Below are 24,793 nucleotides of genomic sequence, written 5' to 3'. Positions count from 1 at the left end.
TCCTCCATTTTAACTACCTTTTCCAGAAACATATCTGGGTAGCAAGTATCAGAATGTAGGTTTGCACCCATGAATAGTAGAGAATATACTACGCAAAAAGAGGAGCTTGGTTGGCTTAGAAAGAAGTAGAGACCACTCAGACTGAATCAAAAGGGCAGATGCACGACTTCCCTTTTGTGCCTCAGTGTCCATGCACAGACAAGTAATCTTGGGCTTCTACCGGATGCTTTGCAACTGAAAGCCTAGTTTGACATGTCACCAGAGCTTTTCCATGATGCAAACGACACATCCCATGTATCAAAAAATATGTGGTGAAGCTGAGGACTATACCTTTCCCCCTGTTCAAAGAGGTACGGACAAAGTACCTTCCTAAGAAACAGATAGTTGGGAGAATCATTGCTGTTTGCACATGATTTTTCCTAAGTATATCTATGAAAATGTATATGTAATTATTTGCATCTCCCTTTCACTAAAGAAGGAAACAAGGAACAGTTTTTAAGCCATTTACACATTGCACAGTAATTAGAGATAGAACCAAGACTTAATCTCCTGAGTACAGACTAACCAGTGATAATCCATTAAGGAAGGTTGTTCACCAAATGCAGTGCTCTGTGACAACCTAGGGGAGTGGGATGGGGTGGGCGGTGGAGGGAAGCTCAAGAGGGAGGGGATATTTATATACCTATGGCTGATTCATTTGATGTATGACAGAAAGCAACACGATGTTGTAAAGTAAACATCCTTTAATTAAAAATAAAATTATGAAAAAAAAGAAAAGTGGTTCAGTTTTTAGACCAATAGCAATAAATCTCTTGAACTGGCAGGATAGGGAGCCAACTCTGGCCATAAAATGTGGGCAGAGATTTGGAATGACAGGAATAGCATCATGCTTTGCTTTTCAGAGTCTTTTCTGTGGGTCCAAGAACCCAAAAGAACTGAAATCCAGTTCAGAAAGGGTCCTTAAATAACCCATGCTGCAGCAGTTGCTAAACTACTTAGAAGCAAAAAGGAATTGTATGTAGTAATTTTTTTTCATTACAAAATTGTAAAAATATTTATTTTCAGCCTGAATTCATTGTCATGACTTGTACCGTTTTGCAGCCGAAGTGCTTTAGTTTTATTTGCATATCTAGATTTTGTATTAACATAGTCAAAACACATTATTCATCCAGAGCTTTTTAATTTACTCACAGCCTATGAATGCAAAATCTGTGCTAGCATGTAGAAATATTTACTGGCAAAACCATTTACTTCCTTCTAAAATGATACACTATATCTGAAACATTTAAATCATTGGTTCTGTATAGACCTAGACTGAAATAAAATCAGAATTTGCATTAAAATGAGATTCAGTAAAATGAAAATTTGAGATACTGCTATTGTTTATAGATTCTGATGAAACATTAGATGCAATTATAATATAATTTACTGAAAGTTACAGTTAAATATGTCAGGCCTAGTTTGAGGAAACTGAACATTTGAAAAACACTTACTTTTAGAATTTGTTCCATTACTTGACTGAAGTGAAAGCTAATGGTGGAGTGAAAATCCCAGAGGTCAAAGGGGATGAAGCCTGGAAAGTTTTCTTTGATGACGCCTCTCAAGAAATAGTCGATGAATTTGCCATGCGTTATGGGATTGAATCCATTTATCAAGCTATGACGTAAGTACTACAGAATCTTTGCATGTTCAAAAATCTCTGTTGAAATCCAAAGGGGAACTCTTTCTTCAAATCAAATGAATTTTTAATTTTATAGATAATTACAGTTTGGATGTAGTTTATTAGATGCTGGCTACCCTCTCTGTTGCAGCTATGAAGTATTAAGGATTGGTAACTACCATCATCTTCTCAATTCTTATTCCATTCCCATGTGCTGTTCCTTGACTAAATTAGCAGCTTCCCATGTGCTGTTCCTTGACTAAATTAGCAGCATCTGGGAACTTAGAAATGTAAATTTTCTACCCTACTTCATATCTTCTGAATCAGAAACTCTGAAGATTTTAATATGCCCACCAAGTGGTTCTCATGTACTCTAAAGTTTGAGAACCATAGCCTTATTTGATATTTGAGAAAACTAGAGCCTGATGATTAAAATGTGTTGTCCGAGGTTACAAAGCTGTTTAACATCACAAACACTTCTAGAGTCATTATGGTGTCTTAACCCTAACTTTAGACTGTATCCTTCTTCCCTATATTTATTTTATTTCTGCTAATTTTGTTAACCCAAACACTACAGTAAATAAGGTCCTTTAAAAGTGATCCATACAGGCACACATCCTTTAATGTGTTTCAGTAACAATTTAAAATTGAATTATTGCTTGTCTAGAGTTAATCTTTTGAAACCTAGTCTGAGTTTATAAGTGCATTTTGTTCAGATATAAACCATATATAATATCTTCCCAATCCAGGAAATGAACCCATGTCTCCTGTGACTCCTGCATTATGGGATATTTACCGAAGCCCTATGTATACATATATATATATGTGTGTATGTGTGTATATATGTATATATATGTATATATGTGTGTGTGTATATATATATATGTATACGTAGGGCTTCGGTAAATATCCCATAATGTAGGATATATATATGTATGCTAAGTCACTTCAGTTGTGTCCGACTCTGTGCGACCCCATAGACGGCAGCCACCAGGCTCCCCCGTCCCTGAGATTCTCCAGGCAAGAACACTGGAGTGGGTTGCCATTTCCTTCTCCAATGCATGAAAGTCAAAAGTGAAAGCGAAGTTGCTCACTCATGTCCGACTCCTAGCGACCCCATGGACTGCAGCCCACCAGGCTCCTCCATCCATGGGACTCTCCAGGCCAGAGTACTGGAGTGGGGTGCCATTGCCTTCTCCGTATATATGTATGTATATATATATATGTGTGTGTGTGTGTATATATATGTACATACATATATGTATATATGTGTGTGTGTATATATGTACATATATATGTATGTATATGTATGTGTGTATATATATGTATATATGTGTGTGTGTGTGTGTATATATATACACACATATGCATTCATAGGGCTTCAGTAAATATCCCGTAATGCAGGAGTCGCAGGAGACATGGGTTCATTTCCTGGGTCGGGAAGATCCCCTGGAGGAAGGCACAGAAACCGCTCCAGTATTCTTGCCTGGAGAATTCTGTGGACAGAGGGCCTGGATGGGCTCAGTCCACTGGGTTGCAAAGAGTCAGACATGACTGAAGTGACTTAGCATGCGCATAAGTCTGTATGTATATGTATATGTCTGTACACACACACTCACATACATATATAAAAGGACTGTTCTTTCATATTAAATCTTCAAGGTTTATTGCTCATAGAATTTAATGAACAGTCATATTTCTAGACCATCATCTAAGAATGATTTTTTAAAACTTTCTGATAGTGTATGCTTTTTCAGTTTACAGAATGTCCTAGTGCTAAATTTCAAAAGCTTATAGATTTTTAGGCGTGAAAAGTACTTAGGGGCCAATCGGTTGAATCTCTCTCTGAATCAGGAAACTCTTTTTGCATCCCTTACTGGTTGTCATCATCTCTTTGTTTGCTCACCTGCAGTGATAGGGAACTCAATTCTTTTTTATTTGAAGTATAGTTGATTTACAATGTTATGCTAATTTTTACTCTCTGGCAAAGCTTTTTTTTTTCATCCAATCAATAATACACATGTAAACATTTTAAAAATATTCTTTTCAAGTATGGTTTATCCAAAAAGATTGGATATAGTTCCCTGTGCTACACAGTAGGACCTTGTTGTTTATCCATTCTAACTATAATAGTTTATTTCTACTAACCCAAATTCCCAGCTCATCCGTCTCCATCTCTCCTTTGGTAATTACAAGTCTGTTCTCTATGAGAGTGTGTTTCTGTTTGGTAGATAGGTTCATGTGTGCCATATTTTAGACTCAAAATGTAAGTGATATCATATGGTATTTGTCTTTTTCTTTGTGCCTTCACTTAGGATGATCATCTCTAGTTGCATCTGTGTTGCTGCAAATGGCATTATTTCATTCTTTTTTAGTATTCCATTGTATATATGTACCAAATATTCTTTATCAATTCTTCTGTTGATGGACATTTAAGTTGTTTTCATGTCTTAGCTATTGTAAATATTACTGCTATAAACATAGGGATCCTTTGTGAATTGTAGTTTTGTCTGGGTATATGTCTGGGTGTAGAACTGCTGGATCATATGGTAATTTATAACTTTAATTTTCTGAAGAACCTCTATACTGTTTCTTATAGTGACTGTACCAACTTATATGCCCACCAACAGTGTAGGTGGATTCCCTTTTCTCCATGTTCTCTCCAACATTTGTTATCTGTAAATCTTAATGATGGCCATTCTGAATGGTGTGAAGTGGTACTTCATTATAGTTTCGATTTTCATTTCTCTAATAATTAGTAATTTTGAGCATCTTTTCATGTGCCTAATAGCTATTTGTATGTCTTCTTTGGAGAAATGTCTATTAAGGTCTTTTGCCCATTTTTCCATTGGGTTTTCTTTTTTGTTATGTTGTGTGAGCTATGTACAGTATCAGTTGTATATTTTGTAGATTAAGCCCTTGTTGCTTGCATCATTTGCAAATATTTTCTCCCATTCCGTAGGTTGTCTTTTCATGTTTTTGTATGATCTCCTTTGCTGCATGAAAGCTTGTAAGTTTAATTAGGTCCCATTCATTTATTTTTGTTTTTATTGCTATTGCCTTGGGAGACTGACCCAAGAAAACATGGTACAATTTATGACAGAGAATGTTTTGCATGTGCTCTCTTCTAGGAGTTTTTTGGTGTCATGTCTTCTGTTGCCTATAAGCATTTTGAGTTTATTTTTGAGCATGGTGGGAGGGTGTGTTCTAACTTCATTGATTTACATGCAGCTGTTCAACTTCCCCAGCACCACTTGATGTAGAGACTGTCTTTCTCCCATTTTATATTTTTTGGTCCTTTGTTGAAAATAAATTGAACATATGTGTGGGTTTATTTATTTCTGGGCTTTTTTCCCATTGATCCATATGCCTGTTTTTGTACTAATACCAAACTGTTTTGATTTGATTACTGTGGCTTAGTAGCACTGTCTGAAGTCTAGAAGAGTTATGCCTCCTTCTTTTTTTTTATTTTTTAATTAGGATTGCTTTGGAAATTCTGGGTCTCTTATACTTCCATATACATTTTTGAGTAATTTATTCTAGTTCTGTGAAAAATATCATGGGTATTTTGATAGTGATGGCATTAATCTGTAGATTGCTTTGGGTGGTATTGCCATTTTAACAGTATTAATTCTTTCAATCCAAGAGCAAGGGATATATTTCCATTTCTTTGAATCCTCTTTTTTCCCCTTTAATAATGTTTTAATGTTCTCAGCTTATAAGTCTTTCACCTCTATGGTCATGTTTATTCCTAGGTATTTTTTTTTTTGGGGTGCAATTTTCAAAGGCTTTTTTTTTACATTCCCTTTCTCATATTTCCTTGTTAGTGTAAAGAAGTGCAACTGATTTCTGAATGTTTATCTTGTGTAGTACTACTCTGGAATTCATTTATTAGATCTGGTAGTTGTTGTGTGCAGTCCTTGGGTTTTCTGTATATAGTGTCATGTTATCTGAATAGAGTGACAATTTTACCTCTTCCCTTGCAGTCTGGTTACATTTTATTTATGTTTCTTGTCTGATATATGTGACTAGGGCTTTCAATATTATGTTGAATAGAAGAGGTGAGTGTGGGTATCCTTGGCCTGTTCCAGATTTTAGCAGGAAGGTTTTCAACTTTTCACTATTGAGTGTTATATTGGCTGTGGGTTTGTCATAAATGGCTTTTATTATGTTGAGATATGTTCCCTCTATACCCACTTTGGTAAGAGTTTTTATCATGAATGGATGCTGAATTTTGTCACTTTTTTTTCTGTATCTATTGAGATGATCATGTGGGTTTTGACTTTTGCTTTTTAATGTGATATATTACATTGATGTGTACATGTTGACTCATTCTTGTGAACCTGGGATAGTCATGGTGTATGATCTTTTTTGTGTGTTGAATTTGGTTTGCTGATTTGTTTTTGTTTTGACAATTTTCATGTATATAGTCATCAGAGATATTGGCCTGGAATTTTATTTTTTGGTGGTATCTTTGTCTGATTTTGGGATCAGCATGATGGGGGGCTTCATAGGATTCTTTGAGAGTATTCCCTTTTCAACATTTTGTAAGAGGTTTCGAAGGATCAGTATAAGTTCTTTGTATACTTGGTAGAATTCTCATAAGCCATCTGGTCCTGGACTTTTGTTTGTAGAAAGTTTTTTTGTTTTTACAGATTCTATTTTATTTTTAATGATTGGTCTGTTCAGATGATCTGTTTCTTTTGGTTCAGTTTTGGTGAGCTGTATGTTTCTTGAAAGTTGTCCATTTCTTCTAGGTTGTCAGATTTGTTTGCATATAATTGTTCATAGTATTCTCTTAGGATATTTTGTATTTCTTCAGTATTGATTGAGTTTTCTTCTTTTTTGTTTCTTCTTTATTTGGATTCTCTCTCTTGCCTTCCTGGTGAGCCTGGCCAGAGGTTTGTTAATTTTGTTTATTGTCTCTAAGAAGCAGCTCTTGGTTTTATTGATTTTTTTTCTTTTTTTTTTTTTAATCTCTATATTTTATTTATTTCCTCCCTGATTATTTCCTTTCTTCTGCTGACTTTAGGTTTTATTTGTTCTTCTTTTTCTAATTCTTTTAGGTGGTATGTAGGTAGGTTAGGTTGTTTATTTGAGATTTTTCTTGTTTTTTTGAGGAAGGCCTCTATTGCTATGGACTTCCATGTAAGTTCTGCTTTTGCTGCATCCTGGATTTTGCACGGTTGAATTTTCATTGTCATCTGTCTCAAGGTATTTTTTAATTTCCTCTTTTATTTCCTCATTGACCCATTGGTTTTTCAGCAGCACATTCAGTTCAGTTCAGTTCAGTTCATTCGCTCGACCCCATGAATCGTAGCACACTAGGACACCAGGCCTCCCTGTCCATCACCAACTCCCAGAGTTCATTCAAACTCACGTCCATCGAGTCGGTGATGCCATCCAGCCATCTCATCCTTTGTCATCTCCTTCTCCTCCTGCCCCCAGTCCCTCCCAGCATCAGAGTCTTTTCCAGTGAGTCAACTCTTCGCATCAGGTGGCCAAAGTACTGGAGTTTCAGTTTTAGCATCATTCCTTCCAAAGAACACCCAGGACTGATCTCCTTTAGAATGGACTGGTTGGATCTCCTTGCAGTCCAAGGGACTCTCAAGAGTCTTCTCCAACACCACAGTTCAAAAGCATCAATTCGCCAGCACTCAGCTTTCTTCACAGTCCAACTCTCACATCCATACATGACCACTGGAAAACCGTAGCCTTGACTAGACGGACCTTTGTTGGCAAAGTAATGTCTCTGCTTTTGAATATGCTATCTAGGTTGGTCATAACTTTCCTTCCAAGGAGTAAGCATCTTTTAATTTCGTGGCTGCAGTCACCATCTGCAGTGATTTTGGAGCCCAAAAAAATAAAGTCTGATACTGTTTCCACTGTTTCTCCATCTATTTCCCATGAAGTGATGGGACCAGATGCCATGATCTTAGTTTTCTGAATGTTGAGCTTTAAGCCAACTTTTTCACTTTCCTCTTTCACTTTCATCAAGAGGCTTTTTAGTTCCTCTTCACTTTCTGCCATAAGGGTGGTGTCATCTGCATATCTGAGGTTATTGATATTTCTCCTGGCAATCTTGATTCCAGCTTGTGCTTCTTCCAGCCCAGTGTTTCTCATGATGTACTCTGCACGTAAGTTAAATAAGCAGGGTGACAATATACACCCTTGACGTACTCCTTTTCCTATTTGTTTTAGTCTCCACATAATCTTTTTTTTTTTTTTTCTCATTTCTTTTCCTATGGTTGATTTTTAGTTTCATGCTATTGTGGTCATAGAATATTCTTGAAACAGTGTCTGTACTCTTAAATTTATTGAGGTTAGTTTTATGCCCTAGTAATGCAGTCAGTCCTAGAGAATGTTCTATGTACAGTTGGAAAGTGTATATGTTCTGTTTTATTTTGTTTTTGATGTAATGTCCTGAAAATGCCAAGTCTAACTGTTGTATCACTTAAAATTTCCATTGCCTTATTGATTTTCTGCCTAGAAGATCTGTCTATAGGTGTGAGTGGGGTGTTAAAAGTCTTCTACTATTATTGTATTTCCATCAGTTTCTCCCTTTATGTCAGTTAGTATTTGTTTTATGTATTTGAGTCCTCCTATATTAGGTGTAAATATATTGACAATGTAAAATCTTCTTATATTGATCCTTTAATCCACGATATAGTGTTCTCCTTTATCTTTTTTTATGGCCTTTGTTTTAAAGTCTATTTTGTCTAAAATGAGTGTTGCAGTGGCTGCTTTCTTGTCATTTCTATTTGCATGAAACATCTTTTTCCATCCTCTTACTTTCAGTCTATGTATGTCTTTGCCTTGAGGTCCATTTCTTGTAGGTAGCATATTGTATGCTCTCGGTTATTTTCTTTTCTTTTTCCTCCAGTCTATATCTTTGTATCTTTTGATTGGAGCTTTCAGTCCATTTACATTTAAGATAATTATTGGTACATCTGTATTTATTGCCATTTCCAGTTGATTGTGTTTCTTTTCTGTTTCTTTTTCTTTTTGTAGTTTGGTGATTTCCTTTTACTTTATGCTTTTGTTCTTTTATTTTTGGTTTTTGAATCTTTTGTGTAGTTTTGATCTGTTGCCCTATTTTATAAGTATGTTAACCCCTTCCTGTAGCTTCCTTGGTGGCTCAGACAGTGAAGAATCTGCAGGAGACATGAGTTCAAACCCTTTCCTGGGCTACCAGGTGGCACTATGGTAGAGACTCCACTGCCAAATGCAGGAGACATAGGGGACATGATCTTCCTGACCCAGGAAGGAAGGAAGTGACAACCCACTCCAGTATTCTTGCCTGAAAAATCCCATGGACAGAGGAGTCTGGTGGGCTACTGTACATGGGTTACAAAGAGTCAAATGCAATGGAGCACAAGCATGCAGCCCCTCCCTATAACTGTTTGGTTTAGACTGATAGTCATGTAGCAGGCTCACATTCTAAAAAAAAAAGAATTTACACTTTCTGAAAAAAGAATCTACTTTTTCTCATTTTATTTCTCTCCTTCTACACATTTTATGATTTTGATGTTCTTTTTTACTTCTTAATGTTTATCCTTTTGCTGTTCCTTGTTTCCACAATAGTTTTCTTTTTTTTTTTTTTTTTTTCCCTTAAATCTGGGTATTGGCTAATTTAAGTGACTCAATTTCTATTTATAAATTCCTCCATCCTATACCTTCTTGCTAATTTTCTACATAGAGAAGACTTTTCAGTATTTCTTTTAAGGGTAGGTTTATTAATAGTATTTCTGCATTCTCTTAGTTTTTGCTCGTCTGAGAAATTATTTTCTCTCCTATTCTAAATGATAATCGTGCTGGGTATAGTATTCTAGGTGGAAGATTTTTTTTCCGTTCAAGACTTTGAATATATTTTGTCAATCCCTGCTTCCCTGGTGGCTCAGAGGTTAAAGCGTCTGCCTGTAATGCAGGAGACCTGGGTTCGATCCCTGGGTTGGGAAGATTCCCTGGAGAGGGAAATGGCAACCCACTCCAGTATTCTTGCCTGGAGAATCCCATGGATGCAGGAGCCTGGTGGGCTACAGTCCATATGGTCTCAAAGAGTCGGATACGACTGAGCAACTTCACTTTCACTTTCTAGCCTGCAGAGTTTGTGTAGAGAAATCAGCTGATAGTCTTATGGGGGTTCCCTTGTAATTAACAAGGAGGTTCCCTTGTTAATTAACACTCTGTTTTTCTCTTGCTGCCTTTAGAATACTCTTTTCATCTTTAACTTTGCCATTTTTCTTATAATATAGTTTGATATAGGGTTATTTGGGTTAATTTTGTTTGGGTTAATTTTGTTTAGGACTTTCTATGCTTTGCATACCTGGATATTTGTTTCCTTCTTTAGGTTGGGAAGTTTTCAACCTTAATTACTTCAAATACCTTTTACTTCCTTTTTCTCTTTCTTCTTCTGGAATCCCTATTATGTATAAATTGGCATGCTTTATATTAGCCCACTGATTTCTTAAACTGCTTTCATTTTATTTTTTATATGGTTTTCTGTCTTCTGCTTTGATTGACTAATTTCCATTATTCTGTCTTCCATATCACTATTCTTTCTTCTGCATTATTCATTTTGCTATTCATTACCTTTAGCTCAGTTTTTATCTTGGCAAATGAATTTTCTAATTTTTCTTGGCTCCTCCTTATAGTTTCTAGTTACTTTTTTATAGCAATCTGCATTTCTGTCAATAACCTTTCTTAATTCCTTCAATATTTTCATTACTTGCTTTTTGAACTCTGTGTCTATTAGGTTGAAGAAGTCTGTTTCATTGTTTGCCTCTTCAGAGGAATTCTCGTGGTCTTTTAACTGGAAGTGGTTCTTCTACTTCTTCATTTTGCTTATATTTCTCCTACTCTGTGAGTTTAAGGGAAACAATTATCTACTGTAGTTTTGGATGACAATTTATATGTGGAAGGATTACTGTATCGCTTGTATGGATTTAATTGGTTTTGGCATGGGTTCTGTTTTGGTTTGGATGCTTGCTGTCTCTTTCTTCAGTGTGTGCTGGCCATTATCCCATTGATAGAGGGTGGGCAGGTTCATGGACTGCATGTACTCCTGGGAAGGTGGAGAGAGTGGTTGGAACCCAGCACCAGTACCTGCCTCTGGAGTCTGAAATGCCAGTGGTGGCTGTGCTTGACCCTGGAGCTCATGCAGGTGGTGCCCTGCCACCTAAGAGTGCTCACCCAGAAAAGGAAGCTCCTATGTTTGTGCACCTCGGAACAATGGTGCCTTGCCTGTCTGGTGGGCTCTGGCTTCTTCTGGCATGCCACTCCCTTGGTTGTGGTACACCATACCCTAGCCCCTTCAGGCTGTCTCCACACAACCAATCCCTGTCTTCTTCTAGGGTCTGACCGCCAAGACTCAAGCCTCAGCAGCCAGCCTGCACCCATCCTAGCAGATGAGCATCTCAGGCTGGGGAGTGCAGGGCAGTGACATCTACCATCTGTGCAAGTATCTCTCCACTATGCTCTCCATAACTAGTTCTGCTCTCTTCAAAGGCTCTGAAATGCCCCTTCTCTCCTGACTAGTCTTTCCACCACTGAGGGGACTTCGCAGGATGTGGAAGCTTTCCCTCTTTCAGAGGGGCACAGGTCCCATCCCAATTCCTTTCTCACTTTTTTTGAATGTATTTGTGGGAGAAGGTGAGCACCATGTCCTGCTCCTCTACCATCTTGGTCCAGTGTCCAGGAGCTATTCCTTTTGAGGCAGCCTGTTTTGAAAATGGACAGCCACAATGAAGTCTGCCCATGTCATTGTCTATAAGAACTCATCAGAGCAGCTAGTGTAACATTTGAATTCAATTAAAATATAACTATGATTTAATAGTCTAAAGTAAATGAACTGCACTGCCAAGAGAACTATGTTTAAAAAAACACATAGAAAAATCTTTTGGAAAGAATCCCAGTAAAAAAAGGTATCAAGTTTAATTTATTCCATATATCTCTGTGAGCTGATTTCTTCATTGCTGTGTTTCTGATATTCTGAGAAGCACAATCATGTTACTACAGAGAAAAAACATAAATGTATGATAGTTTAAAGGAGAAGAATCATCCATCCTTCAACTTACCACTTTTATTTTTCTACTACCTTTTTAAGTAAACAATACAAATATTTTTGAATGCCTTTTTGGTATCTAATGACTTGCAGGTCAGTTTGGATCTTATCATATTTAAAAGACAGTGTGACAAAGTCTCTGCTTACATTGGAAATACTCTGAAGCAGACGTTGGCAGTTTTTTTGTATGGGTGTGAAAGGCCAGAGAGTAAATATTTTCAGTTCTGTGTGTCGTACAGTATCTGTGACAGCTGCTAAATTTTGCATTCCTAGTGCAGAAACAGTGCAGATACTAAGTAAACAAAATGGCATGGCTGTGCTCCAATAAAACTCTATTTTAAAAACAAAAGCCATCAGCTGGGTTTGACTGTGGACTTTACCAATTGCTAACTTCTCATCTAAAGACCAAGAGTAAGGCAGAAATTGAAGAGGAACTAAAAAGCCTCTTGATGAAAATGAAATAAGAGAGTGAAACTTTTGGCTTAAAGCCCAACATTCAGAAAACGAAGGTCATGGCATCTGGTCCCATCACTTCATGGGAAATAAATGGGGAAACAGTGGAAACAGTGTCAGACTTTATATTTTGGGGCTCCAAAATCACTGCAGATGGTGATTGCAGCCATGAAATTAAAAGACACTTACTCCTTGGAAGGAAAGTTATGACCAACCTAGATAACATATTCAAAAGCAGAGACATTACTTTGCCAACAAAGGTCCGTCTAGTCAAGGCTACAGTTTTCCAGTGGTCATGTATGGATGTGAGAGTTGGACTGTGAAGAAAGCTGAGCACCAAAGAATTGATGCTTTTGAACCGTGGTGTTGGAGAAGACTCTTGAGAGTCCCCTGGACTGCAAGGAGATCCAACCAGTCCATCCTAAAGGAGATCAGCCCTGGGATGTCTTTGGAAGGAATGATGCTAAAGCTGAAACTCCAGTACTTTGGCCACCTCATGAGAAGAGTAGATCGTTGGAAAAGACTCTGATGCTGGGAGGGATTGGGGGCAGGAGGAGAAGGGGATGACAGAGGATGAGATGGCTGGATGGCATCACCGACTTGATGGATGTGAGTTTGAGTGAACTCCGGGAGTTGGTGATGGACATGGAGGCCTGGCGTGCTGCAATTCATGGAGTCACAAAGAGTCGGACATGACTGAGCAACTGAACTGAACTGAACTGTAGGTAGATAAACATAAAGGAAAAGAATACCTGCTTTTTGTGGGAGAAATTGACAAATGAACTTTGACAGTAACAAAATGTGGCACATTATATCTACTGATGGTTACATATTTGATTTGATATTGATATTTTCATTTATTAAATGTTTCTTTTAACATTGACCAAGATGACCTTGACATTTCCCTCGGCTTAACAAAACTTTAGACAGGCTTCTTTATGCCTCTAGGCCTGGGGTGTCCCCCTCATCTTGGCTCTTACAGAATCTGAAAAGTCTAACCTCAGAGACCACTGCCTTCCCTTTCCTCAGAGCATTTATTTTAGAAAACTTACTATATTTTTTTTTCCTCTGTCCCTTTAAGATATAAAAAAAATGTAAAGCCTCTTGCCAGTTTTTCAAGCCAGGACCAACTTTTTCATGTACTTGGGAGCCATCTCTTTAAAATGTCCTCATATTACTCAGATATTAAAAAAAAAAAAAAAAAAAAACGAACACATTTGAGTCAGCTCTAATGAGGTAGATGTACCTAGAGCCTATTATACACAGTGAAGTAAGTCACAAAGAGAAAGCCAAATATTGTGTATTAACTCATGCATACGAAATCATCAGTACCATCTTTCTAGATTCCATATGTTAATATAAAATGCCCTCTTATTTTTAAAAACACAAAATTAAGAAATTCAGCTTCAAGGAAAAAACATATGACCTCTCTATATAGTAAGGATACTTATACAGTTTTGAAAGGATAAAACTGCTTAATTCTCTGTACTTCCCTAGACACCACTGGCTCAGAAAAAAATCAAATCACAATTTCTCTTGCTATTTAAAGCCCCTCTGTGTTTAGTCAGATCCCCAGGTAACTTCATAATCTAACTGTTTTATTAGAGATTGTTTGGTTTCTTTCAAGCATACTCCCATTTCTTTGAAGATGGATTTGGAGCACAAATAAATAAAGAGGAAGTATGTATTAAGTCAGAGAGTCTGGTTATACATTATTAAATTTTCGTCTTACATATTTCTCACCATAATAAGGAGCCTGAATCTATTTTGCTGGTAAATAACCTGAACATTAATACCGAATTTTCCATTCCTCCAAGGTACCTCCTGCTTACTGTAAATGCTCTTTCCTTTTACCGCAGAACATTAGCTATGAGGACACAGTGTATTAGACCTATTTGTTGCAAAAAAAGTCTATCTTTTGTTTTGGAGCGTTCATGAGAGGGAGGAAAGGGATTACAGTTTTCCTGCTGGGACAAGTGATTGATCAAGGACCTGGAGGATTTGTTCCCACAGGGTAAATGCAGCCATCCATCTAACATAAAAGCAATTTTCCAATTTGTGACAGTAAGAATGAGAGTCTGTTCCCTTTTTCAAAGGAGCACGCTATTCCACATGTTTAGCATGAGGCTAGGCATAAAACCTGTTTTCATCATTTGGGGAGTTTTAGAATTTTTTTTTCATCTATTTATTCAAACATATGTTTTTAATAATGTTCTGGCAGACCAACCAACTGTTCACCCCGGAACACAATTAGGAGAATTTCATGTCAAGCATTAAGGAATAAATTGTCATCTAGAGGTGATTTTTGTCCAACAAATACATTTTAACTGAGTGTTTAATTTGAGCCTTTCATTTATTTTAAAATGAAGCCCGTGATGTCTCCCAGAATTTTAGATTCTATTAGATTATAGTCATGCCTCTATAATACCGATAAGAGAAAAGCACTAGGTTGTTTTTTTAACCTTAGTATGTTTAACAAACAACCTGTACTTTGGTGCTGGTCATCCTAATCTAATTCATATTTGGACCAGAGCTGTTGAGATACACTTTACTTTAAAGTTACTAGTCATTATAGCTGTTTGAGCTATGAGCCTGCTTTCTAAAGAGAGTGCTGCTTAATTGAATCATTGATTCCTTTAAAAAATATTTATTGAGTGCCTGTTATATGCCAAAAGTTTTATAGGCACTGAGAATATATCAGCAAGCAAGAAGTTAAGCTCCAGCTTCTCATGAAGCCACTTTTCAGAAGATGTAATTCATTTATGTGATAGACACTGTCTGAGCATCTAAGTACAAAGACTTGTACAGGACGGTGGAAATATGGAATATCACTTCATCCCCAGTGAGGAAGAAGAGGAAGAATAAATTACCTAATAATAAGACAGTATAATGAAGGCATGATTGTGAGCTGTAAGTGTGTACACATGGAGAGACCATTCCAGGCACAGATGAGGAAAGGTTTCGGATAAAGCTGAGAGGCAGGCAGCATGAGGCTGTCATCCTTACTTACTCTTCAACTTCCATCATTCCTCTAAACTGTATGCATTTCATACTTTCCTGTCCCTCCCCACCGGCCTGGTACTCAAGCTGTCCATAATTGAGCTCAAGCAATCCATACTATTTATGAAAAGCTATGATGCTTTTGGCCAAAGGAGAAGTGATCTTTAAAGGTTTGAGCTCCTCATTACTGGTAACGATGAATAAAATCATTGAAATGCATGCTAGTCCGAATTTTTTAAGAGCAAATGTGATAGGTATTATTTTATGTGCATGCTAAGTTGCTTCAGTTGTGTCTTGACTCTTTGCAACCCTATGGACTGTAGCCAACCAGGCTTCTCTATCTATGAGATTCTCCAGGCAAAAATACCGGGGTGGGTTGCCATGCCCTCCTCCAGGGAATCTTCCCAACCCAGGAATCAAACCCACATCTCTTACATCTCCTGGACTGACAGGAAGGTTCTTTACCACTAGCACCAGCTGGGAGCCCATGAATATTATTTTAGTGTATTTCAGTGTATTTCTAACATTAGGAATATAGGTAGTCTTTCCTTTCATCTTCCCTAGTAGCTCAGATGGTAAAGAATCTGCCTACAATGCAGGAGACTTGGATTCAATCCCTGGGTTGGGAAAATCCCCCGGAGAAGGAAATGGCAATCCACACCAGTATTCATCCTTGGGGAATTCCATGGCTAGGGGAGCCTGGCAGACTACAGTCCATAGGGTCACAGAGTGGGACATGACTAAGTGACTAATACACACTTCCTTTTGTCTGTCTTTTGTCTGTTCCTTTTGTCTTATATTGCTTCTCTGAAATCTCTTCTAAGACTCTAAGAACCACTGCATTTTGGTGCTTCTTTCCAATCATTCTGCTCTAATTTTCATAATTGATTTTTCAATCTTTTCTATCAAAAGCCTTTCCCACTCTTTGAAACCATAAGATGGGTGTGATTAGGGACTATGCTATGCTACTTGTCCATGCTCAGTCATGTCTGACTCTGAGACCCTATGGACTATATAGCCCACCAGGCTCCTCTGTCTATGGATTTCCCAGGCAAGGATGCTGGAACGGGTTGCCATTTCCTCCTCCAGGGCATCTTTGGGACCAGGGATCAAGCCCTGGTCTCATGCATTACAGGCAGATTCTTTACTGCTGAGTCACCAAGTAAGCCTGTGATTAAGGACAATTGTTGATAAAAAGACAGGTGAGTCAGATGATTGTCTTATTTTCATCAAAACAATAGCAAGTGAGCTGAATCCAGATTTATTATTTGAAATCCCTGGTCAGGAAGATCCCCTGGAGAAGGAAACAGCAACCAACTATTGCAAATCCAAGAGGTGCAAAAGGGTTGCACATGATTTAGCAACTAAACAACAATTTCCTAGTATTTTCTCAATAGTATTTTGAATGGTTGATAGTGTTGTAATAGTTGTGTCAACTGAAAAAATACCAGTAACTATCTCATTATAAGCATTTAAGCATCATTTTGGAGTTTGTGACTTTTAAGTTTCCCCATGGCATTGAAATTCCATTTGTTAAATTGGTTTGACACTAAACCCATTTTCTTACAAAAGCAGTGAAGTCTTTTTAGCCTTCTTAGTCCATTGTTTCTAAATCATGCCTTCCTGGGGAAATATTAAACATTTTGAGAGATTACTCGGTAGTAATTTTGACCTATATTATTTGAAGATGGGCTATTTGAGGGAGTGGTTTGCTGTAGAGATATACTGTCATTTTAAATTGCTAATTATGCCTATAATCCTGTTCCCGCTCTTCCTCCTCCCCCTGGGAATAATTTATGTAGTATTAGATGGCAGCCTTAAAGGGAAATGATTTTCAAGGCAATGGTGGTTCTTGTTTCATCACTCAGTTGTCTGACTCTTTGGGACCTCATGGCCTGCAGCACACCAGGCTTCCCTGTCCTTCACTATCTCCCTGAGTTTGCTCAAACTAATGTCCATTGAGTCAGTGATACCATCCAACCATCTCATCCTCTGTCGTCTCCTTCTCCTCCTGCCTTCAGTCATTCCCAGCATCAGGGTCTTGAGTCGGCTCTTCGAATCAGGTGGCTAAAGTATTGGAGCTTCAGCTTTAGTCCTTCCAATGAATGTTCAGGACTGATTTCCTTTAGGGTTGACTGGTTTGATTTCCTTGCTGTCCAATGGACTCTGAAGAATCTTCTCCAACACCACATTTCAAAAGCATCAACTTTGGCACTCAGTCTTCTTGATGGTTCAACTCTTACAGCCATACATGACTACTGGAAAAACCAGGGCTTTGACAAAAGGGACCTTTGTAGGCAAAGTAATACCTCTGCTTTTTAATATGCTGTCTAGGTTGGTCATAGCTTTTCTTCTAAGGAGCAAGCGTCTTTTTATTTCATGGCTACAGTCACCATCTGCAGTGATTTTGGAACCCAAGAAACTAAAGTCTATCCCTGTTTCCATTTTCCCCCATCTATTTGCCATGAAGTGATAGGACCTGATGCCATGTTCTTAGTTTTCTGAATGTCAAATTTAAAGCCAGCTTTTTCACTCTCCTCTTTCACCTTTATCAAGAGGCTCTTTAGTTACTTTTTGCTTTCAGGCATTAGGGTGATGTTATCTGCATATCTGAGATTATTGATATTTCTCCCAGAAATCTTGACTCCAGGTTGTGCTTCATCCAGCCTGGCATTTTGCATGATGTACTCTGCATGTAAGTTAAATAAGCAGGGTGACAATATACAGCCTTAACCTATTCCTCTCCAAGTTTTGAACCAATCCTTTGTTCCATATGCAGTTCTAACTGTTGCTTCCTAACCTGCATACAGATTTCTCAGGAGTGAAGTAAGGTGATATGGTATTCCCATCTTTTGGATAATTTTCCACAGTTTGTTATGATCCACACAGTCAAAGGGCTTTAGTGTAGTCAGTAAAGTAGATGTTTTTATTTCTGGAATTCCCTTCTTTTTTCTATGATCCAAGAGATGGTGGCAATTTGATCTCTGGTTCCTCTGCCTTTTCTTAATTCAAACTGTACATCTGGACATTCTCAGTTTACATACTGTTGAAGCCTAGCTTGGAGGATTTTGAGCATTACCTTGCTAACATGTGAAATGAGAACAATTGTGCAGTAGTTTGAATGTTCTTTTGCATTGCTGTCTTTGAGATTGGAATGAAAACTGACCTTTTCAAGTCCTGTGGCTATTGCTTAATTTTCCAAATTGGCTGGCATATTGAGGGCAACACTTTAACAGCATCATCATTTAGGATTTGAAATGACTCAGCTGGAATCCCATCACTTTCACTAGCCTTGTTCTTAGTAATCCTTCCTAAGGCCCATTTGACTTCACACTCAAAGATGTCTGGCTCTAGATGAGTGATCACACCATTTTGGTTATCCAGGTCATTAAGACCTTTTATGTACAGTTCTATGTATTCTTGCCACCTCTTCTTAATATCTCCTGCTTCCGTTGGGTCCATACCATTTCTGTCCTTTATTGTACCCATTTTTTTTCATGAAATGCTCCCTTGATATCTCTAATTTTCTTAAAGAGATTTATAGTCTTTCCCATTCTATTGTTTTCCTCTATTTTGTTACATTGTTCACTTAAGAAGGTTTTCTTATCTCTCCTTGCTATTCTTTGGAACTCTGCATTCAGCTGGGTATATCTTTCATTTTCTCTTTTGTTTCTCTTCTTTTTCAGCTCTTTGTAAGGCCTCCTTAGACAACCATTTTGCCTTGTTTCATTTCTTCTTCTTGGGGATGTTTTGATCACCGCCTCTTATACAATGTTATGAACTTCCATCCGTAGTTCTTCAGGCACTCTATAAGATCTAATCTCTTGAATCTATTTTTCACCTGCACTGTATGAGGGATTTGATTAGGTCATACTTGAATAGCCTAGTGGTTTTCCCTACTTTCTTCAATTTAATTTTGAATTTTGCAATAAGGACTTCATGATCTAAACCACCGTCAGCTCCCCATCTTGTTTTTGCTGAGTGTATAGAACTTCTCCATCTTTGTAAAGAATATAATCAGTCTGATTTCAATATTGACCATCTGGTGATGTCCATGTGCGCAGTCATCTCTTGTGTTGTTGGAAGAGGGTGTTTGCTATGACCAGTGCATTCTCTTGGCACAACTCTGTGAATCTTTGCCCTGCTTCATTTTGAAATCCAAGGCCAAACTTGCTTGTTCTTCCAGGTATCTCTTGACTTCCTACTTTTGCATTCCAGTCGCCTATGATGAAAAGGACATCTCTTTCTTTTCTTTTGGCATTAGTCCTAGAAGATCTTGTAGGTCTTCACAGAACCATTCAACCTCATCTTCTTTGGCGTTAGTGGTTGTGGCATAGACTTGGCAATGATTAGAGGCAAGAAAGTTTGCCTTGTCAGTAACCCCGCATAAAGAATGGGTACACACAAACCGAGAGGCAAATACTGCCAAATTGAAGACTATGTAGAAGTCCATTAGCTGAAAACTCTCCAAGTGCAAAGGATGCCACAGTATAACTCCCCTGTCCTCTACTTCCTGGTCATCTCAACTATCCATTTGTGCAGATGAATCAAATGTTGTTGGAAGGGAAAATAATGTGTATGACTAGGCTGGATGTGCTCTCTGTATTCAGAGATTCATAGCACATTAGAGACTGTAAGAATTAGATCTTCTCATAGCCTTTTGATTTTACAGATGGATTGACTGAATCTATGAGTGAGAAAGTTACTTTTCTGAGGTCACAGCCTGAACTAGGGTTAGAATGAATCATCTCTACGCCATGGTACCTTTAACTCTTAATTGGCCACTCATTATCCCTCCCTAGCCCAACCACTTTCCTCCACATACAAAAAAAAAAAAAACTTTTTGTTGACTATTCCTGCAAGATTTCTGAGAAAGGTAGCCATTACCCTAATGAATATCTTTACGTCTTTGAAGTTCATCTCTTTTTTCTTTTTGCCCTTCAGTCATCTAAGAATTATACTTTGATGCAGACTACTACGTATATGACATTGGCTGCCTAACCACTTATCATTTAGGGTTAAAACTGAAGGTAAAAAAGAAAGTTCAGTATAGATTATTGTTTTGATCCCAAGAGCTACTGTCTTTAACTTACTGTACTCATAGTCATAGTTTCTAAAGAACTACAGGCATTTTTACCAGCTAGGTAAAATATTATATTTCTTAGAGTGACTTGGAAATTATCTTTCTGGGTTTCAGTGTCAGTGTTTCATTTTTGTAGTTAATATCAAATGCTTAAACTTTTAATCCTGGTATTCCAACTGATTAATTCCTGAGTCACTAGTTCTGAAGAACATTTTAATATAAATTCCAAAAGGTGACAACTTCTTTTTAAGTGTTATATCTTTAATTGTTAGGTATATTGAGACATGTTCAATGAAATTCTGACCAAATTTAGGAGGGTCATATTTATGACTTTGATCTATTTTCCTTTTAACAAACAACAAAAATTTTGTTGTTTGTAATTTTAACCAACTGACAAGAAAAGCACCATAGTAATGCTAATTTGATATTGAAACTGGTATAAAAATCTAATGGGATGAATACTATTGTTTAGTGAAATGTTAAATTTTCCTCTTTGCCCTTTGATTTTTCACATCTTTACCATTTTCATCCCTATATTTTCCATTGGAAGTTATGAGACATTTTATTAATATCTTTAAAATTAATTTTTGATATTTATTTTTAATTTTTATTGGGGTACAATTTACAATGACGATAATTTCAGGTGTACAGCAAAGTGAATCTGTTACACATATCCATACATCTACTGTTTTTCAGATTCTTTTCCAAGTACTGAGTAGAGTTCATTGTGCTATACAGTAGGTCCTTATTAGTAATCTATATTATATATATTGTACTGTGTGTGTGAATCCTGTTCTCCCAGTAATATATTTTATTATAAAACTGACTTCTATTTCTTAGTAATTTTATAGTATTTTTTTTGCATTTACTCAATCAGAAATTAGGTCTATGATACATTTTGAAGGAAAAGATTATTTTATGGACGATTTGTTTAACTTCATTCATAAAAACCTTATTTAATGATACTGTAAAGTATAGGTTATATAGTTTTACATTGTATACTTGAAAAGTTTTACTGTTTTATTAAAAAAATATATAAAGAAAAGTTAACCTTAGTCAAACAAAATTTAAAAGGAGTTGTATTACTTTGTTTCTTATTGGTGCTAAAAGTTACATAAAGACTTATAAAAATCAACAATAGAGCAAAAGTTGAATTAACATTTTAAATATGTATATATTATATTTTTCCAATTAGGGCAATAAAACATGCTAATGGTAAAGTATTTTTAAAAATACAAGATATGTTTTTTAATTACAAAAACATGTAACACCACCCAGAGACAACATTTTGACCATTTTAATTAATTTCCTATCAAGTTCTTAGTTATTTTTGCTGTTTAAGTGTGTGTGCACATGTGTGTATGTTGTGATAATAACAGGCATGGATGTTTGCATCCTGCTTCTTTGGCAACTTACGGGATCCTTTGACTCTAAATCCGTATTTGTAAACCACCAGTGTGTTACCAGTATTCACCTGCAGATCCTATAATGGTAAGTGATCCTTCAAAAATGTTCCCTCTGTGCTATGACTTTATTCAAATGCAATGTGCTTTTAGATTGAGCAAAGATTTTTACCTGCTCCTATTGGTGGGCTCTGTGGCAGAGCCAGATGCCTTTTCTGGATAATGTAAGCAACCTGTGAATTCTTGTCTTGCTAGAGCTGAACATCAGAGGCTGTATTTAATCTCCAGGGTATACTATTCTCCGTGTTCTTCCAGCCCTTTCTTCTAAGTAGCTTCAAATCCCATTGCCTGTCCCCTATTGTGAAGGCTGTATTGCAGTCTTGGGAGTTGTGTACTCTTTAATGGGTATAGACTGAGAAGGTGTGGGAAATAAGAGGCAGCTTCACTGCCTTGGGAAGCCATTTACCATGGAATAGGAAAGTGAATAACAGCCTTGCTGGCCAGCAGCCTAGGGCTCACATTTCTGATGTGGGGGTTGTAACAGTCTATGGTTCCCAGAAATATCCTCCCATTTCTTCCTTAGTCAGGTTAACAGTTTAAGAGTTTAGACACTAGTCAGTCACTGAATACCTCTCAGTCTATTCAACTGTTATAAGCTTAAGCAAAATCCCTCCCAGATATAGGAGGAGCTTTGATTGCCACACGTGATTTGTAGCACTGCTATGATTTCACATCCTTTTTTTGGTTTTTGTGGCTATTTCTACAGGAGATCAGAATAGATCATGTACAGCTGGCTACCTCCCATCATACCCCACAAATCATCTCAGTTACATTTGAATCAGGAGGTAAAATATTTCTGTCAGGTCGCTAAGATGAATGCATGCCTAATGCCCAGGAAAATTTAAAATATTTCTCTCAGGGTACCAATTATAAGCAGAACACAATTCACCTTCAGAGTTGTGATCATTATGGCATTAACTGCTGTGCACTTCAACTCGGTATTCACAGATCAGTTGGATGTTGTAATAAACTGTCATACTCAAAGTAACAAAGCACACATTCTATACACTAACTCTCCTTATATACCGGTAACTCACACTGCTTTCACTTGGTTTCATTAAACACTTAGGGACCGACTCCTGTACGTTATGCTAGAGGTGAGCTGGATGAAATGACAACTGAGTGTTCTGGAAGCAACAGATACATACACAATATATAATATACAATATTAGAGAGGGAGGAGAATAAATTAAGAGGTCACCTTGGTGGTTAAGAGAGATGCTTCTGAACTTGCATTGCCTGAACTCTAATTCTTAATCACCTTACTTGCTCTGTGACCTTAAGGAGAAAAAAAATCAGAAAAGGAAAATATATTTAATTACAACAAGTACAAAGAGGGAATGAGACTTTAGAAGCACTGGCAAAAAAGAAATAACATTCCTAAGGCTACCTGGTTTACATGGTGTTCTTGTGCTATTCTTGGCAGAAACAACAGCATTCCACCTGGTATTCACACTTACAGAGGTCATTATACATTTTCAGATATATCATGGCTAAACTCCAGTTCACAGTTGTTTTGTTAGGAAATTCAGATTTTAGAGAAATATTTGAGGTTTTTATATTTGGGAGATAAGAAACAGTGATTCTGTGATTTTTAGATTATCTCAAGGTGCAAAATATTTTGTTCCTTCTGACTATGGTATGTGAAGTGCTTAGTCATATTGGATTCTGGGCAGAAAGGTCATTTTTTGCTTCTACATCCCCTACATTGTTTTTCTGCTTCCAATACCTACTCTTTTCAGTCCATCTTTACACTTCAGAGTCATCTTCCCAGATTCACCTGATGGTATCACTTCCCGCTGCAGAAATTTCAGCCAACTCCATAAACTCCTTAGCTAAAGATCAACAAAATCTGGTCTTGATCCATTTTTCCTTGATCATTTTCTGCTACATTCTCACTTTCCATCCTCTTTCCTCTTGATGCAACCCCCAGTCACTCCACTAACATTGATTTTGTTACAGTCACACGATGTTTGTTTGTCAAGTCCAATAGTTATTTTAGGTTCTTAGGAAAGAGTCGGACATGGCTGAGCGACTGAACTGAACTGAAGACTCTTTCAATGCACCTATCAGCATCAGTCATCCTTAACCCTTCAAATCTCCTATTCCGTGGGTTCCCTAATTCCACTGGACTAGCTTTCCTTTAACCTATCATTTTTAATTTTATCTCAGCCCTAGAATTCACTTATTTTTCTTCCTATTTAATCTCCAGGGTATACTATTCTCTGGGTTCACTACTAATCTCCCGGGTTCACTATATGTCAGTATTTCCCAGGTTCCATTTCCTGATACTGTTCTTCATTCTACTTGATTTCCCTGGATAACCTTATCCGTTCTCATGGTTTTGAAGTGATCCCCAGATTGAAATATTCAGCCCAGGTCTCCATCAACCTGGTGGACGTTCTTACATGATAGCTCTACAGGTGCCTTAAACTCAACTGAATGCATCATCCCCACCTTAATTCCCTTTCTTCTTTTTAGTTCCTAGCTCACTTGGCAGAAGCATTATTCACCTAGTCACCCAAACTGAAGACTTGGAATGTAACCACTTCTCTTTCTTCTCTCTCACTCATCAAGAACTGAGTCCTAACAGTTTTTTCTCTCAAAATTCAAGGGTGCCTAAGTGGTAGACAAATTACTGAGATATGAGGGCAAAATGGGATCAAATTACATACTGAAAATTTCTTTATTCTATGGATGTTTTATCTCTTCACTTTTATCACAAGCTGTGCTTTCAATTTTTAAGTCTTTTGTTAGAGTTCAAATGAAACAGGTTGTCCTGAGAGAAGTAACAGAATTGAATACTTGATGCTTCTGATATCTGTAAATGATACTATTATTCAAGGTTTAAAAGAAATGATCTTTAAGCATAAAGCTGGCATAATTTGTCTTCACTGTTCATTTGTTTGCTTAATTAAATCCAGGATTTAGCAAAATCTCAGAAAATAAAACTGCTTGTGGAAACTACTTAATGACAAAAGCTCACAAAATGGACTCAGGTCAGATGTTAGGTTGACTTGTTTAATCATTGTGCAATGAAAGGAGGGAAAGGAGGGCTTCCTGTTTACCTT

At 37.2% G+C, this 24,793-nt stretch overlaps 1 protein-coding gene and 1 non-coding gene across 3 annotated transcripts in view; both read left to right on the top strand.

Annotated features, from left to right (window-relative positions):
• UNC13C (unc-13 homolog C) overlaps positions 1–24,793 on the top strand; it is a 723,080-nt gene that overhangs the window by 381,891 nt on the left and 316,396 nt on the right. For both annotated transcript variants that reach the window (XM_019968805.2, XM_070797523.1), the window contains one exon: positions 1,500–1,663. In XM_019968805.2, coding sequence (XP_019824364.2) covers positions 1,500–1,663 — 164 coding nt within the window. The remainder of the gene's footprint in view (positions 1–1,499; positions 1,664–24,793) is intronic.
• TRNAY-GUA (transfer RNA tyrosine (anticodon GUA)) lies at positions 9,547–9,618 on the top strand. The gene has a single exon. It is a non-coding gene; the product is annotated as a tRNA-Tyr (tRNA).

This window comes from Bos indicus, chromosome 10, assembly GCF_029378745.1.
Source record: "Bos indicus isolate NIAB-ARS_2022 breed Sahiwal x Tharparkar chromosome 10, NIAB-ARS_B.indTharparkar_mat_pri_1.0, whole genome shotgun sequence".
Taxonomy (NCBI): Eukaryota; Metazoa; Chordata; class Mammalia; order Artiodactyla; family Bovidae; genus Bos; species Bos indicus.
Note: the sequence above shows the minus strand (reverse complement) of the source record. Positions and strands in the feature narration are given on the sequence as shown.